At 40.9% G+C, this 15,608-nt stretch overlaps 2 protein-coding genes across 10 annotated transcripts; one reads left to right on the top strand and one right to left on the bottom strand.

Annotated features, from left to right (window-relative positions):
- The first annotated feature begins 1,891 nt into the window (after window positions 1-1,891).
- On the top strand, window positions 1,892-5,867 carry gja4 (gap junction protein alpha 4). Of its 2 annotated transcripts, none has more exons than XM_005453884.4 (2): window positions 1,892-2,113; window positions 3,821-5,867. In XM_005453884.4, the coding sequence occupies exon 2, from the start codon at window positions 3,824-3,826 to the stop codon at window positions 4,955-4,957; it is 1,134 nt and encodes a 377-aa protein (XP_005453941.1). In that variant the 5' UTR covers window positions 1,892-2,113; window positions 3,821-3,823; the 3' UTR covers window positions 4,958-5,867. The 2 variants fall into 2 exon arrangements, with proteins under 2 accessions (XP_005453941.1, XP_005453940.1); XM_005453883.4 differs by having other exon boundaries at window positions 1,896-2,113; window positions 3,815-5,867.
- A 7,014-nt stretch (window positions 5,868-12,881) lies between these two features.
- On the bottom strand, window positions 12,882-15,470 carry smim12 (small integral membrane protein 12). Of its 8 annotated transcripts, none has more exons than XM_005453879.2 (4): window positions 15,325-15,470; window positions 13,751-13,980; window positions 13,594-13,626; window positions 12,882-13,125 (listed from the first exon to the last, which is right to left on the bottom strand). In XM_005453879.2, exons 2-4 carry the CDS (start codon window positions 13,949-13,951, stop codon window positions 13,045-13,047), a joined length of 315 nt encoding a protein of 104 aa, XP_005453936.1. In that variant the 5' UTR covers window positions 13,952-13,980; window positions 15,325-15,470; the 3' UTR covers window positions 12,882-13,044. The 8 variants fall into 8 exon arrangements, 6 of the variants coding, with proteins under 6 accessions (XP_005453936.1, XP_005453939.1, XP_025758058.1 ...); XM_005453882.2 differs by having other exon boundaries at window positions 12,882-13,121; XM_025902273.1 differs by lacking the exon at window positions 15,325-15,470 and adding an exon at window positions 15,136-15,311 and having other exon boundaries at window positions 12,882-13,121.
- Window positions 15,471-15,608: the final 138 nt, after the last annotated feature.

The following is a 15,608-nucleotide window of genomic DNA, read 5'->3' as shown; positions in this document are numbered from 1 at the left end:
CCAAAACTCATAATGGGATGTTCTTTGAATTACTTCTCCCACTCTACATTCATATCTGCATTATTGAGCTCGCCGATGCACACTCAGGACCGAATCACTCATAAAATACAATAGCGAATGATAAAATGTATCCAGCAGTGAGGAATTGATTGAAGTTGAGGCAGGCAATTAGTTTCATTGATAACTGTACCGGTAGGGAAGAACACACCGAACACGGGAAGACATAGTGCATCTCCTGAATGGAAACAGTTCTATTACTCTCTGTCGGGTGTCCTCACTTCTCTCCTCGCCATTCATCTGCAGATGTAATGACCAAAGAAAAGAGCAAGACGCTGATCTGTCAGAATGATTCACTGTCAATTTACTGGGCTTTCTATCCTGGTCTGCTCGGTGCAGCAGCCGGTGAGATGAACCCGGCCTCCTAATTCTTTTCAGAATCTACATACTGACACTTTATAATGGCACAGTGATGATTTGGAGCAGTTGAGAGGAGATGACTTTTCAGGAAAAGCTTTAATTGGCCCGAGTGTGCCATCAGAAGGTTATAAGTGCACTGGTGATAAGTGGCTCAACTGGGACAGACTATGCTGTGACACGCAATCAGGTGTTGTACAGTGTTGTTACTAACAAGGCTGTTTTTTGTGTAATCGTGAATAACATTTTCACTTAAAACGAATCACTGTTTTAAATTCTTGGTGACTTGAGAAGGGTTTAATTCTCAGAGAAGTGGTTTAACATATTCAATTAAACGTTCAGCATCTTCTTTTGCAGTCTGTATTCGTAGTCTAAAAAAAGAACGTTTTTTTTTCTTTATTCAGTCTATGACCTCAAGGTTTTGTATTATTCCTATCTTAAATAGGGACAGAATATGTGATTTATATCGTATACATTGACTATAGCCAAACATCTGCAAACAAAGCCTGTGCTCAACTAGCCTATTGTCTGGGCCTTGAATGAAAGAAAAAGAAGAAGTAAAAAAACATACATGGTCTGACTGCAAACTTCCAAGAAGCACAACAAGAAGACAAACTCTTGCAGCAAGAGTTTGTCCTCATGTGCTGTGCAGCAAAGCATCTGTGTTTACAAAGAAAGAAGTACAGCAATGCGACTTATTCTAGGTTAGATGGTACCTTAATAAGTCACGTGTACACACACAGCTATACCCACTAAATAAACACAAAGTAAATTCTTTTTAAAGATTTAAATATAGAATGATGATAACAAAATACAAGCCCTTAGGAATTAAAACAAATTAAATCCACGTACAGTTTTCAGCATTACACTGATTGAAAAAACAAGAAGTTATAAATAAAGAAGGAATTCAGTCAAAAAACGATTACGTAAGTTAAACAATATTCACATTACAGCCAATTACGGGGCTTTATTGAAGAGACGCGCTTCTTGGAAATAAGGGGGCTGGCGCCATTATGTGGCGTAATGGAAAATTACAGGAGTCTACTATCAACAATGAGGGTAGATGAGAATATAAGGTTCACAAAGCTGCACAGATATGGACAGATATAGATGTTTTATCTTGCACTCTTAGGAGAGGAATCGTATAGATAAACTTTACTGGTATTTAAAATGCTTATTAATTTAAGGTTATTCGTTTTTATGAAAAAAAAAAAAATTCACTTTGCTCCAATAATGTGCACAAAGTGATCGACTTACAAAATACGTTTATTTATGTTCATTTGTACGAAAACATTAAAAACACTTTCTGTCACTCCCTGCTCTACTACTTTTTTCCCAAACTTTTGCACCTCTAACCTTTAAATTACCGACGCCAGGCGACATTCCCATGCAATTAATGCAAATCTGCGGTCTTTAAACAAAGCTAAGACCAGAGCGCAGTTAACCAGAACCGCTGTGAGTTCATCCATCCCATTTCCTGGACGAAGTTCCTGAGGGAGGGCCGGTTTGACCAAGCATGGGAAAGTTCTCCCCACTTTTTCCGATTACATCGATTCTTTTTAAAGAAGGCAAAACACAACCCGACCGGAGCAGCAGTGCAGTCCACCACTGGATAGAGCGGAGGTGACATTAAAGACGCACTGGTTGCTGGGACCCGTGAGGCTGTAAGGAGACAAACCCGGCTTCTAGAGAGAGAAAGGTGAGAAGGTTTTCCGTGAGAAAACAAAAAAAGGCGGGCATATACACTCTATACAGTTCTGATTAGTTGTCAGTGACTGAATTATACTCTGCGTTGTTTGACATATATTTTTATTTATTGGATTCTTTCTTTTTAATTAATATTATTAGTATTAATATATTTTTAAAGCGATTTACACTTGGGCTGAAACCTTCAGACCATCTTTTCAGAGATGGATGATAGGCTAGTCCTAGAATAAAATCTATTTTCAGTGGAGAATTTATTCTTTTAGCCTTGGAGGAGGTTTTGATGTCTGGCCCATTAAAGTTGTTCTTGAACTTTTTTAGATCTTACAATGAGTCTGCTTCTTATTCTTTTCCTTCTGTGTTGTTAAAGTCGGACAGTAATAAGCTGGGCGGCTTTAAAACTACTTTAAAAGGGAGACCTGCTTCACATTAATTTGACTTGTTGATTATTGTTTCTTTTGTATTGTTGCTTTGATACTTAGTATGGATGGTCTGCTCTATCAAATCAATGCTATGCTTTTCCCATCTCCTGGAGTGACCTCCCACTAGTCTGCTGATATTCTGTGGTATGTTTTGTAGAGATAACAGCCATCCTCGAGACAATACCCCCGAAAGAGGATCAGTCAAGTTAGTGATTTCTGTGCCTGTTCAGCCGGGGCCAGTATCCCTGACAGTTCACTGAAACTCCTCGTGCTGTCAGAAGAGTTTTTAGTTTCCCTGTCGGAGAAGTTTTTCCTTCTCACGGGGGAAAAAATAACAGACAAATATTAATAGAATAAACAAATAGACAAGTGTCACAGCAGAGCCTGAACTCGCTCACACAGGATGTTTATTCAGTTGTGTGTGTGTGTGTGTGTGTGTGTGCGCTGAGTTTCCCGAGAAGCCACCGACTGTGTCATTTATCATTAATGATTTCCACGGCTTCCGTTTCCATTACTGACAACATTTTATTTTTTAAAATAAAATCAATTAAACTGTATAATTAAAGTGTGCATAAATAAACTGATTCATCCAGCCCAGAATAGAATATATTCTTTGTGCCTGCATTATGTAAACGTTGCTTCATTTGGACTTGTTCACCCTGGTTTGCTGCGAACAGACAAAGTGTACACCCCTTCCCATTCATTCTAAAAGCTAACTTTGGCAGCATATGTTTTTGTTTTAGTTCATTTTAGTGGGGGGCTTGCTTTTTCACATCTCCATGATGAGGAGTTGGGGCCCCACCTTAACAAGAGTGTGAGCTCATGGAAGAACTAATAGGGAGGCTGCAGCCAGATACACGTTCCTCAGCAAATAGAGACACCATTATGGTGAAAAGGTTGGAGAAACTTAGCTCATTTGCTGCTTATAGATGTGATTAAAGGTTTATGCACTGGCTATGAGTTTTGAAAAGCACTCACAATTTTGTAATGGTAATAACAATGTGCCAGGTAGGTGATTAAGTAACAATGGTCCAACCTGTTTAGCGATTGGGCAGTCAAGAAAACGAGGCTGTATGACCCGTATTAAAAACTAGACCCACAGACAGGTTTAATGGGTCCATGCTACCTGACTGAACAGCTTTCACTTGAGATTAGAGTTTGAGGTGAAAAAGGTGTAGATTTTGATAGTTTAATAGTTATATATGCTACAAAATCCTACCAAAACTTATGCACCCTTTGTAAGTAACTTTAATGACCTGTTGTCTCCATGTTAGGAGCAGAGGATGTCCAGAGCTGACTGGTCCTTCCTGGAGCACCTGCTGGAGGAGGGCCAGGAGTATTCAACAGCTATTGGCCGGGTCTGGCTTACCGTACTCTTTCTGTTTCGCATGCTGGTACTGGGAACTGCTGCTGAGTCTGCCTGGGATGACGAGCAAGCAGACTTTGTCTGCAATACCCTCCAGCCTGGCTGCACTGCTGTTTGCTACGATAAAGCCTTCCCTATATCCCACTTCCGCTACTTTGTCCTTCAGGTCATCTTCGTCTCCACGCCGACCATCTTTTACTTCGGATATGTGGCTATAAGGGCTGGGAAGGAGAGGAGACAAGATGAAGAGAAGCAGGCTGAAGAAGGAAGTGCTGGTGGAAGAAAAAATGGGGAAGTTCACACAGAAAGAGGCGATATTACAAAAAAAGAAGAGCCGGGGAAAGAAAAGAGTGGTGTGAAAGGCAGAAGGCTAGAGAAGTCTCCCGAGGTGCCCAAACTGAAAGGCAGGCTGCTGGGAGCATACGCATTCAGCATCCTATTGAAAGTCCTCTTAGAGGTTGGCTTTATTGTTGGGCTTTGGTTCCTTTACGATGGCTTCTTCATTGCACCAAAGTTTGAGTGTAAAAAGTACCCTTGTCCCCACACGGTGGACTGCTTTGTGTCTCGACCCACAGAAAAGACTATTTTCACCATCTATACTCAGGTGATTGCCGCCATCTCCCTGTTACTAAACCTCATCGAGCTCCTCCATCTGCTCCAGCTCGCCATCGCCTACCGCCTGGAGAAACGCTCTGCCCAGCAACAGGACTACCTACCTCGGCCCGAGCGGGAACCGGTGCGACAAAAGACTCCAGAACTCCAAACGGAGGCATCACAGGCTTATAAAGTAGGGAGCCATATCGAGCTCCCCGTGCAGAGTGAGGCTGCACGCTGTCCAAACTCCTGTGAGAGCTACGGGGACATGCCCATAGAGGTGAACTGGGGAACTGGAGATGCTGGGAACGATGCGCTTCCCAGTTATGTGAACTGTATGGGTGCTATGAGGAAGACACATTCCCCTAGAGTTCATTATAAGAAACATGCACACCACACAGGAAAAACTACTAAGGGTGCTCATAAGGGACACTCAAAACAAAAGCATTATGTATGATGCAGTCAGTCGGACTGATGTTTCTATGGGAGTGTTTTTTGGGCTTCAGATTTTTTTATAAATATTTTCCTGCACACTTGACTCTCAGGAGTGCACAGTAAGATACAGAAGAACAGCTACTGTACTGTGAACTTAATGCCTCAGAGGCTGACAGACATTCAAACAGAGATTTATCAGATAAATGGACCTATTCAAAATGAAACATTTAAAGAGCACTCCCCAAGGCAAAGAAAATGAGACTCCACAGTGAGAGAAGATTAAAGTCATAAGATGCCTTCACGTTACATTTAATGGGTTTTTAGTGCTGAATGTGACAGTGGGCTTTGGAGAGGGTGTTGTGTGAGAGTTTACTGGAGAGCTAAATTTAAATATACTCCCTGGAGATTTGCACTGTAACCCCTTTTTGAAGCCCAGTTCTCTCCCAAAGGCTCTGTCCACCCTGTGGAATGTACTGGTCTCTGGATCATGCTCAGGTCCCGGGAGGATAATGACTCCGTGGATGCAGGCACGCACGCATGCATGCACACACACAATATAATTTCCCAACGAGTTTTGGCCGCTCAAGTTGAGGATGCGGGCTTGGAGAGCAGGAGCAGAGGGAAAGGGGAAATCAAACTATGGGACTTATTATCGCCAACAACCGCAGCATTGTATCTACGAAGAAAAAAGAGAGAAAGAACGCACAGCATAAAGACGAGCATCCAATTTGAACGAACAAAAACTAAACCTTTAGTCAGTTAGAGGTAGATCTTGCACAGCGACCGGGCTGAAAGCGGTACAGAAATGTACAAATTCAAAGAAAGGAAACGAGTTGTTCTGTGAAAACTGTATTTAATGTTTATTTTTGAGATAATGCAAAGTGATAATATTTATTATTTTTTTGAAGAAATAAAGTTTAAAGTATAATGAACATATGAAAAAAAAATCAATAACCGCATCACGGATATACTTTCAGAACCTTTCAAAGTACTCTTGTGTTCATCATGGTTTTATTCCCTTTCTTTCCCAAACACAGGGATGAGATTTCTACGGGGGAAAATCTCTCTCAAGCGACTGCTCACTTGCTGCTATCCAAATACTGTCCCCGCTACAGGAAATTAATCATTCAAGAGGAAGATAATAGAATAAATAATAGAAAGAGAGAGGTGTGGAGAAGAGGATGGGTTTTACACGCTATTATGAGCACAACCAACTAAGGGGAGAAAACGGGGGGAAAAAAATGAAGGGAAAACACTTTTGACTTAATGGCTGTTTTCAAATGTATAGCTGTGGCTGAACAGGCAACAAGGCCATCACTCAAAATGCCAGTAAAAGTTCATAGGAGGAAGAATCGCACTTTATTCAGGCTCTATTTAAGTTTCCCTGGAGTGCACTGTATTGACGCCCAACGCTGTTTTTTTTTTTTCTTTTTCTTTTTGGGGAAAGCAATTGATAAAATCCAGAACTCAGCACCTTCGACAAAAGGTGCTCGCCCAGCCTCTGAAAGAATGTACTCATATGTCTTTTTTAGATTTGTAGCTCTGCAGCAATACAGCATTCATTTCCAGCAATTTACTGGACTGTCCACATGATGATAAGCAGTTATCTATGGCAGGAAAGGTGGTCGGTGGGAAATTTAAGTGAGGCAGGCTGTTACGCCACAAGCGGTCTGAACTCTGTGTGTGTGTGTTTGAGAGGTGAAATCTGCAACAAGCAGCTGAAGAATCTGACATTTACTTTCAGTTTACAGCAGTTTGTCAAAAAAAAGAAAAAAGAAAAAGAAATGTTATAGTGTATAATAATAATAGGAAGCCTGTTTCTGTGTCCTCGGAGTGGAATGTGTTTTTATTGCAGGCCCATGTCAAGGATATATTGGCAGATACTGTTGAGAAAACAATCCAAACAGCCTGCTGAAGCTGCCCAGTTTAATGCCTGTTCACGAGAACTTGGCTAGCATCTGGCATTCCCGTGCAGCCCTTTTTTATTCTGTTTCTTTTTAAATCTCAGTCTGCATTCGCGTGTATGTGTTCGTGTAATTGTTCGTGTCTGTGTTTCCACAAAAAAGCCAAAAGGCCAAGGAACAGATTGTGCAGGGCGACCCGTATCGGCCCTCCGCTCGCCTGCTGGAGCCAGACACCGAATAGCTGAAGTAGCTTTTGCGTCCGTCTTCCTCCATAGCCCATCAAGCTGGCGAGGCTCGACGCCCTGCTCTACTCTATCTGCAGACTAAACTCTCACCCCCTGTTCAGCGAGGCAAATGTAAACCTAGGAGGATGAAAACAACAGACAGTGTAGGTTATTTTGCTTCAGCCATCTTTTTTCAGAGAAATTCAGTTCCCAAGATGACGATGAAAGTGATCCAAGCGCATGTTTCTCTGTTGGGGCAATTGGACATTTTTAAAACACTCTCACATTTATTATTAGTCTGATTACAGATTATTCATGTATAGATTATTTCCAATGATCTGAGGAACCAGTCACTTTCCAGATAATCTGATAGAATTTGCAAAATTTTGAAATATTTGCTCTATGAAACTAAAATGAAGGGAGTCCATAAGATGGGAAGAGCTGTATCAGTGAGAGAGGCTTATACTTGTAGTTAGAAAGGCAGCTCCTGGGATCAGATGCCATTCTTACTGTGTTTCCTGACATTGTTGAATTCTCTGCTGATGCATTTCCTCAGTCTGCTGGTGAAGCCACACACAGTGCTGGTGCTAATCACACAAAGAAAGACAGTCTTTTAGTTTGGTGAATGAGCATACAGTACGTGGATACTCGTGGGCAAAGCGCTATGCTGAAGCATTTGGAGTATAAAGGAGTTTGAAGGGTCTTTAAATATCCTCCGAGCTTGAGCAGGTATTATAAAAGGTCAGCTGTTGTGCCGCCCACCTTTCATGCCCAGCACCAACCTTTGGAGGGACTTTAAAGGATTCACCTGCATTGAGTGCCAGGCCAGACCAAAACAGCCTGATCCAGTGTCATACTTCCTGCCAGCTGTACTGCTGAAAGCCCTGCATGTTTATAAGGAAAGGACCCTGAACAAGGCAAACAAGGCACTCAGATGCACAAACACGCTCTTAAGAAAGCCGACGTTACCTCACCTCACAAAACACTTTCAGACAGCGGGCCTTATAACAGCAGCTACAGGCTAGGTGAGGTCACCAAAACTGTGCAATGCTTCTTTAACCGGATGTGATTAGAAATAATGTTTCCTGCAGTCAGAGAGAGTAGTTTTAGTAGTAATACTGGGGCTCGTCTAAATGTGCAAAAGGCCATGCCTACATGTGCCAACTCCCTTTGTTTCTCTTGAAATCTATGCAAACAATACCGACACACGAATCGCTCAGTATCCATAACAATGCACACAGTTCATGCACCACGTCTTTAATTTGGGCATTTGTGCTACTCAACAATATGCAGCAGAAACACTTTGAGCAGTTCCTAAATTTAAACAGTCGACAGGAAGTGGTCCTGTATCTGTTTCCCGTTCCAGTGTTGTTTCTCCCCGGGGACTTGTTGCTGAAGATTGTTCACCCTGACAATGGAGCCGCTGTGGGCATTGTTACATTGTTTTAAACAGACTCCCCTGTGTTTGCTGACCTTATGCCACTGCTGCCCCATCAAAGGGTTTATGTGGGATGAGGAAAGTGGGCAAAGCGCCTGCTGTGTGTGTGGCTGGAGTCAATTAAGAGAGCCAATACCTCACATACATCTTACAGAGAGCTGTGTGCATGTGTACGCCATGCTGTGCTACACATCAGTGTTTAAATCTGCACTGATCAATGTTTCATTTCGTCGAAAGACCAAGTGAACTTATGTGACATGGGTAGTGTACAATGGAATATTTTTAGTTTGCCATATTAGGGCGGGATTGTAGAAATAATCGAGTAGCAATTGCATTCAGAGGTTAGGAAAGTACTCCAGCAGTTTAAAAATTGCCAGTCTGAGGCCAGATGCTGGCATCTCCTCGTCTGTGATTAAGTATTTTTGTACATGATTTCTGACAAAAATAAGCAAACCACAAAAAAGCAAAAAAACAAAACAAAAACCCAACAACTTTGAGTTAGACTGGCTTTTTTTTAATGTGTGTGACTTTTTAACAGTGTCAGTGTTTGAACACTATGAGAAAAAGGTCTAGGGTTGATCTTGTTATATTTTATTATATATATATGTATATATATATATATATATAATATTTTTTTAATTTATTTATTTTAATTTATTTATTTTGTTTAAACTGTCTCCTCGGTATCAAACCTGGAGCTATGTTTGTGGGTAGATAGCAGGTGTACAGAATGGCGAACACCAAAACAGACAAGGAGCTGTCAAATAGTCATACTTGCTTAATAACACTCCTGATTGAAGTGATCCAGAAGTATCTGTGTGGCAGCCATAATAAGAACTGTTTGAACTTTCTCAATACTAATGCTTCCTTTATTACCTCTTTAAGCATATATACATCCTTTATGAAAGGAAAGGGGGAAATTCAACCTCATGATTCAGAGCGGTGCACCATCCATGATTAACCCTGACTCCATGATTTGATTGCTTTCATGAAAAGAATCAAAAAATCAAAAAACCTGACAAAGTGACTCAGATTGTGTGTATGTTAATTATAAGTGTGTTTTCCATTCCCATTACCTGCTGATATGTTTTGAATAATCAACAATGTTTTGTTTTGAATTTTACAACAGCATTACTGCCTATGAGCTATATCAACCAGTGATAATGAGTTTAAAGTTCACTTGAATTAAGTTTGCTTTAGTAATGTCATTACTGAATAACCAACCTTTAAGATAATTTTGAATTAATTTTGTGAATTAATTTTTACCTGGCGCCAGTCTCAGATAAGTGATGGATGCAGGGAATTTTCCTTTGGATATAGAAATATGAGTCACCTCCTCAACCTGGGGAGCTACACTGCCCTCAGCTGCAACATTATTAAGGAGTTCAGTTTAAGTGCACTCGCTGTGTACCACGTCTCTCTTTCCTTATACATTCTCCTTCACACTTTTCCTTGACCTCATGTTTTCCACTGAGTTTTTTTTTCTTTTTCCTTTTTTCTTTACCATACCCACGGTTTCAAAAAGCGAGCAGTTACTTCCTTTAATTATTCTGAATGTAAACATTCAAAATGTGATTATTATATCTGGGACAATAAACACTACTGATCATGACAGAAAAACTCCTTTTCTAATTGTGTCACATTAAAATCTGCACATTGTTCTGTTTAGCAAAGAGATTTCACTCGCTGGGAGCACAGCCTCCTTTAGGTCTAACAGCATTTCTAGTAGTTAATCGCAGAGAACCAGAAGGTAGTGTATGAAGTGTGGTTCTGCTCCTGAAATTCAGATAAATGACCTCCAATACAAATACATACAAGGTCGATACTGCACAGCAAAAGCCTTGGCACTGACTACTGGCTGTCAGATGCGTGAGCAAAAATAATTGGAGCACATTAATGTTTGTTTGTGTTCCCTAATGTGATTTTCATAACAGGTTTTTAAGATGATAATAAATCAGTGTGAGAAGTTTGTCCTGCTGTGCCCAAAATGTCAAAAACAAATACCATGAAGGGAGATGGGATTAATTTACCTGAACATGTTGCACTAAAATGAAAGCAGTGTTTTTGGGTGAGCCAAGATGCTCCACTGATTTCACAAATATGAGACCCTTGGTATGTTTGTGGTCAGCCTTTTGTGAGTGTATACACTGCATTAGGTACACAGCTACCTGTGCTCCTGGATTCGTATTCTCTGCACAAATGTGTGTGTGTATATGTGTGTGTCTGTGTGTGTGTGTGTGGGTGTGTGGTAGTTGTTTAATAGGGGGATGTGGTGCCCTTCCAGCAGACAGACAGCTCTATTGTTCCTGCAGCAGAGGGAGCATGTCTCCAGCCTGTCCACTCAGGATGTTGGTTTGGACCTCCTTAAAAAAAAAGCGCAGCCAGCATCACCCGCACCCATTATCCCCATCTTCCAGCAAGAACAATGGAACACCTCCCTACAACCTCCTCCTTTCCCAGGAGCCTCAAGCACTTGGTTCCCACAGTACTATCGAGTTCTGAGGAGCCGGGCCATTGTTAGCAGGCCGACCTGTCCTCTGATTGTTCCCATGAGGATACACACACACACACACACACACACACACACACACACACACGCAAACACACACACAAACCACATTCTCTGTTAACTCTGGTGCATTTAGCGGCAAGCCTCACCTCCACCTCTCTATCTTCATTAGCTTCAAATGGAAACTTCCACCAGCTTAAAGTAATTGCGACTCTAAACACGTACAACTGGTGTCACTGGAGTGGAGCGGGTCATTCCACTGATGGCAAACTTAAGAGGGGAGTACAGGGCTCAAAGATGGCTGCTGATAGTGCAGTATTTACCACTCTGGTGCCAATGTAAATCTGGACTCCATAATCTTTCCCATTTAACTAGCTGGCAGGGCAACATAGCGGAACTTATCTTGGCGCACTGAAAAAGTTATCGTCCATTAGGAAAGCTCCTCTGTTTCATGGCTGAGGGACCCTAGTAAACACGTCAACAAAGGGGAGGTCAAGCACGTGGTTACATGTTTATAATCATCATACACACTCTAACACTCACTCACACACACATAACACAGAAAAAAATCATCAGCTTTTGAGAGTGAAGCATATTTGTTTTGTGTAGCCCACACATCTGTGATGTTATTGAGAGATTGTGAAATAAAAATGCCTTTTAAAGGCCATTTTTGCCTTGTGTTTTTCTAGTGATGCATATCTCATGAGGAGTGTTTACACATGAATATCAGTAGCCATAACACAGATACACGTCAGAGATAACAGCATGCCACTAAACTGCCATCATGATCTAAACCCATAAGTAAAACCTATGTGCACACCTCCTCATTTACTGCTGCATTATTAGTTGGCGCACTATTAATGGCAGCTTTATCACAGACGGCTGTTATGAGGCTTTAAGGACCCTATTAATCCCATCTGGTGGAGCACAATTACAGGTCTGGCTGTTTATGTGGTTTTTGAAAAATGATGTGCTCTTATTTTGAAATAAAGAGCTTGACTGGAGAGTGAAACAATGATTAGCTCACATACGACTGGCTGAATGCATTTAAATGAGCTGGGTGTGTTAGGTAGCGTCTCAACAAGGAACCAGGGAACAATTTTCGGGTTCTTTTGAATTATTGATGTGATTTGTTGTGTGCTGCACACAAATGTCACACTTGTAGAAATTAAAAAGACTCAAAAATAAACATCTGTGAGCAAAAAGAGAAATTAAGCTACAAAATGCGTAAAACTTCAGATGGCAAAGAAAATATTGGCGTTCAATTAAATGTGACAAAGTGGTGATTTGTCCAGGGTGTACCCAGCCTCTCGCGTGTGACAGTCAGGATAGGCTCCATGTCCTTCACAACCTTTATTCAGGTAAGTGGAAAAAAAATGATGAATGGGACATTTTTTAGACGCAATTATCTCTAGAAATTTGCTGTTTATATATTTACAGCTACTTTACCAGAAACATTATACATAAATTTTATGTTTTTAAACCAGAGAATAAAAAGTCTTGTTTCGAGTGGATCGCTCTTTCCTTTAATCGATTTAAGATGGCCAAATAGCACAAGGGCTAAATTCCAAAGGTGAATCAGTTAATGGTTTCCCAGCATAATAATTTCCCCCTTGAAGCTGAATGAGTGGAGTCATTACTTCCTTCCTTTGACTTTTAAGTTACTTTCCGTCACTGGCAGCAGCATTGTTTCACAAAAAGAGGTTCGAGACAGTTGCTCAGAACTGAACGTGAAACAGCGCTGACATAGAGTTCAAGTTTTTTCTTTTTTAAAAATTAAAGTGAGAATTAACTAACTTTAAAAGATCCTTTTTGATAATTACCAAATAGAAGCTGTAAAAATTAACTGAAACATCACTCGAGGAAACACCTGAAGCACACAAACGTTTTTCTTTATTTATCACGTTTTTTCAGCAACACACATATTTAAAGTGTGCAAATCCAGACTTTCTAAAATGAAAGTATTGAGCACATGGTTCCAGACAATACAACTAAGCAGCTTAAACATCCTGGGAGACCGCCTACAATGCTGGCTTATGTTCTGTCACATATCATCAAAGTTTCCAACAAAGTCCTGTCGTTCTTCTCTTCTTTTATGACAGCCAGACTTCCTGTCTCGATAAACAGAAAAGATCAAAAGGAGTAAAAACCCAGACAGGTCTGTAACATGAAAATTGGTCGTGAAATGACAAATGACATTTGAGTGACTTAATAACAAAGTCGCAATTATATACATTTACCATACTGGCACAACCAGATGTACGTAATACATCCAAGTCTGTTCCAAATCACATAAAACTTTGTCAGATCAAAGACCGAACACTCAAAGGTTCTACAATAAGGTGTTCTAATTACAGTGGATGGCTTAAGTCACTGATAAAAGCATGCACACGCACCATCAAGAAAATGACTGGAGAATTAGGTAAAGCATAATACATACTCCTTTGTTTGATTATGGAGAAGAAATAATTATATTCCAGCTACTAAAAGTTTTCCAGTGTTCACCCAGGCAAGCTTTTGCTACGGGTTTCCATGAAAGTGGAGCTGAGCTGAATAAGGAAGAATGTATGATTCAATGTTCACCCTCTCTTCTGCTCTCAGTGCATAGTCCTCCAGCTGGAAAAAAAAAAAAGGTCAAACGCAAGTCTATCACGGAAACGGGGGATTAGCTCTTTTCAGGTCGGTTCCTGTTCAGAGCTGCTTTAGGTGTGAACTCCAGTTTCTCTTTGAGGCTCAGCACCTTTGTGCTGTCCATGCCCACTTGCTCCTGCAGCTTTCTTTCCTCCCTCAGTTCCTGGATGCCTCTCTCTTCCTCTCTGGGTTTGGGGGTGCCCCTGATGAACCATTCCAGGTGATAGCCCACTGCTCCGACCACAAAAGCCACAGGGAAGGTGACATAAGGAGCATAGGTCCGCAACGCTGTCCACACTACGGGCCACATTACTGCGTGCAGCGCTGGGATCACAAGTACTTCAAGAGAGGAGGAGAAAAAGGGTATGTTATTCTGGTTGTCTGAAACACACACGCTTAATTTGCTCACTTCCAGCTCTGCATTTTCCTGCTGTGTACTAGAGCAAGTTTGCATGATTCTGAGATCAAAGTAACTCTTATTCACTATGTGTGTTATTAGTGTAGCTACTCATTTCATTCAGTGTCAGAAACAAGCCAATACCGAGATTGATTTGAGCAGCATGTGGATGGAGCATCTGTGCTCACAGCACAGAAACATAATAGATCACTTTTAGTAACTTGACATTACATTACTTGTTAGGTCTGATTTCACTACTTCAAAATTGCTGCCTTTTTTTGTTTAATCTACTGCCCCCTTGTGGCTTGAATTCAATTGTGATTAGTGGAGAAATCTTGTAACTTATAGGATTCATCTAACTACTAATTACCAACAAACCCTGATCAGCATAAAAGCCCTTTTTTTGCTTAGATAAATCAATGACTCTCTCACAGTCTGTTGTGTGCTATTTAAAAACACAGCATAGAGCTTACTGAAGAGAAATTACTTTGGATAAAATTAACATGACTTAATCTGTCTACCCATTTCTGAAATACTTTCTTAATGTGCGAAATGACTGAGGCCAAAGTGCACATGAGCACGTCGACAAACACCAGACAGGATAATGACTACGTCTGTGTCCTTCCAATGACCTCTTTCTCTTAAGCCCGACCAACAACACAAGTAGCAGACAAAACAAACGGGCTATAACAGAGAAGAAGCTCTGTGTCCAGCATGTAAGCGCTTTCAACACAGCTTCGACTGGTAGCGTCAATCCATGCTAGCTACTGTTCTTTCGTGCCTGACTAACCTTTAATAGAAGTTGAAATATCCCGGTAATTTTTACTCGTTTAGGTGTTTCATGAGAGCGGAATTCAGCAATTCACCAGTCTTTAGTTTACATTCAAACACATTCCGTTTCCCAGCTTGCATGACTCTTTAAAGTTACATGGTAAAATTCGCTACGGATTACGCCATTATAAATTATAAGTCCAGTCATTACACGCTATATGACATGAATGACTGCGAACTTGATTCGAACAAATCTAGCACAGCGTAGAAGTCTAAAACGATAACAATGAAAAGAACTAACGCGAACGTAGTGTTACCAAACCTACTGTGTGAAAGTCATGCAAGAGAGCTGCTACCGGCTAATGTGCTTTCTGTTTACTTCAAAATGACAGCTCGAGAAGTGATAATTCAGAGCTCAACATACATCCACTGAGCTTTTGTGCCTGCCTACAAACACTCAAATATTTACGAAAAAAAGCCCCAAATAAAGCACTTAACATGTCGTAAATACTCACCTTTACCGCTAGCACGTTGGTACTGTAGTGACGCAATTTCCGTGTCAAAGTCCGTATCCTTCCTGGTTTAATGTCATTGGCTGGCGAACTTCGCGTAGCTGTAACAATATATCGCGGTGTTTTAGCGCCTCTTAGCGGTAAAAATAACACGCTACACTACTTTGACATTTGTACCGAGTAGAGAAACGCATTGTGAATGATCAGTACGATTTACTGCTGGCATCCTATAATAATTTATAGGATGCCAGCAGTAAATACGACAAATACGTAAATATTGAAAAATA

The sequence above is a fragment of the Oreochromis niloticus genome, linkage group LG22, assembly GCF_001858045.2.
Source record: "Oreochromis niloticus isolate F11D_XX linkage group LG22, O_niloticus_UMD_NMBU, whole genome shotgun sequence".
Classification (NCBI taxonomy): Eukaryota; Metazoa; Chordata; class Actinopteri; order Cichliformes; family Cichlidae; genus Oreochromis; species Oreochromis niloticus.
Note: the sequence above shows the minus strand (reverse complement) of the source record. Positions and strands in the feature narration are given on the sequence as shown.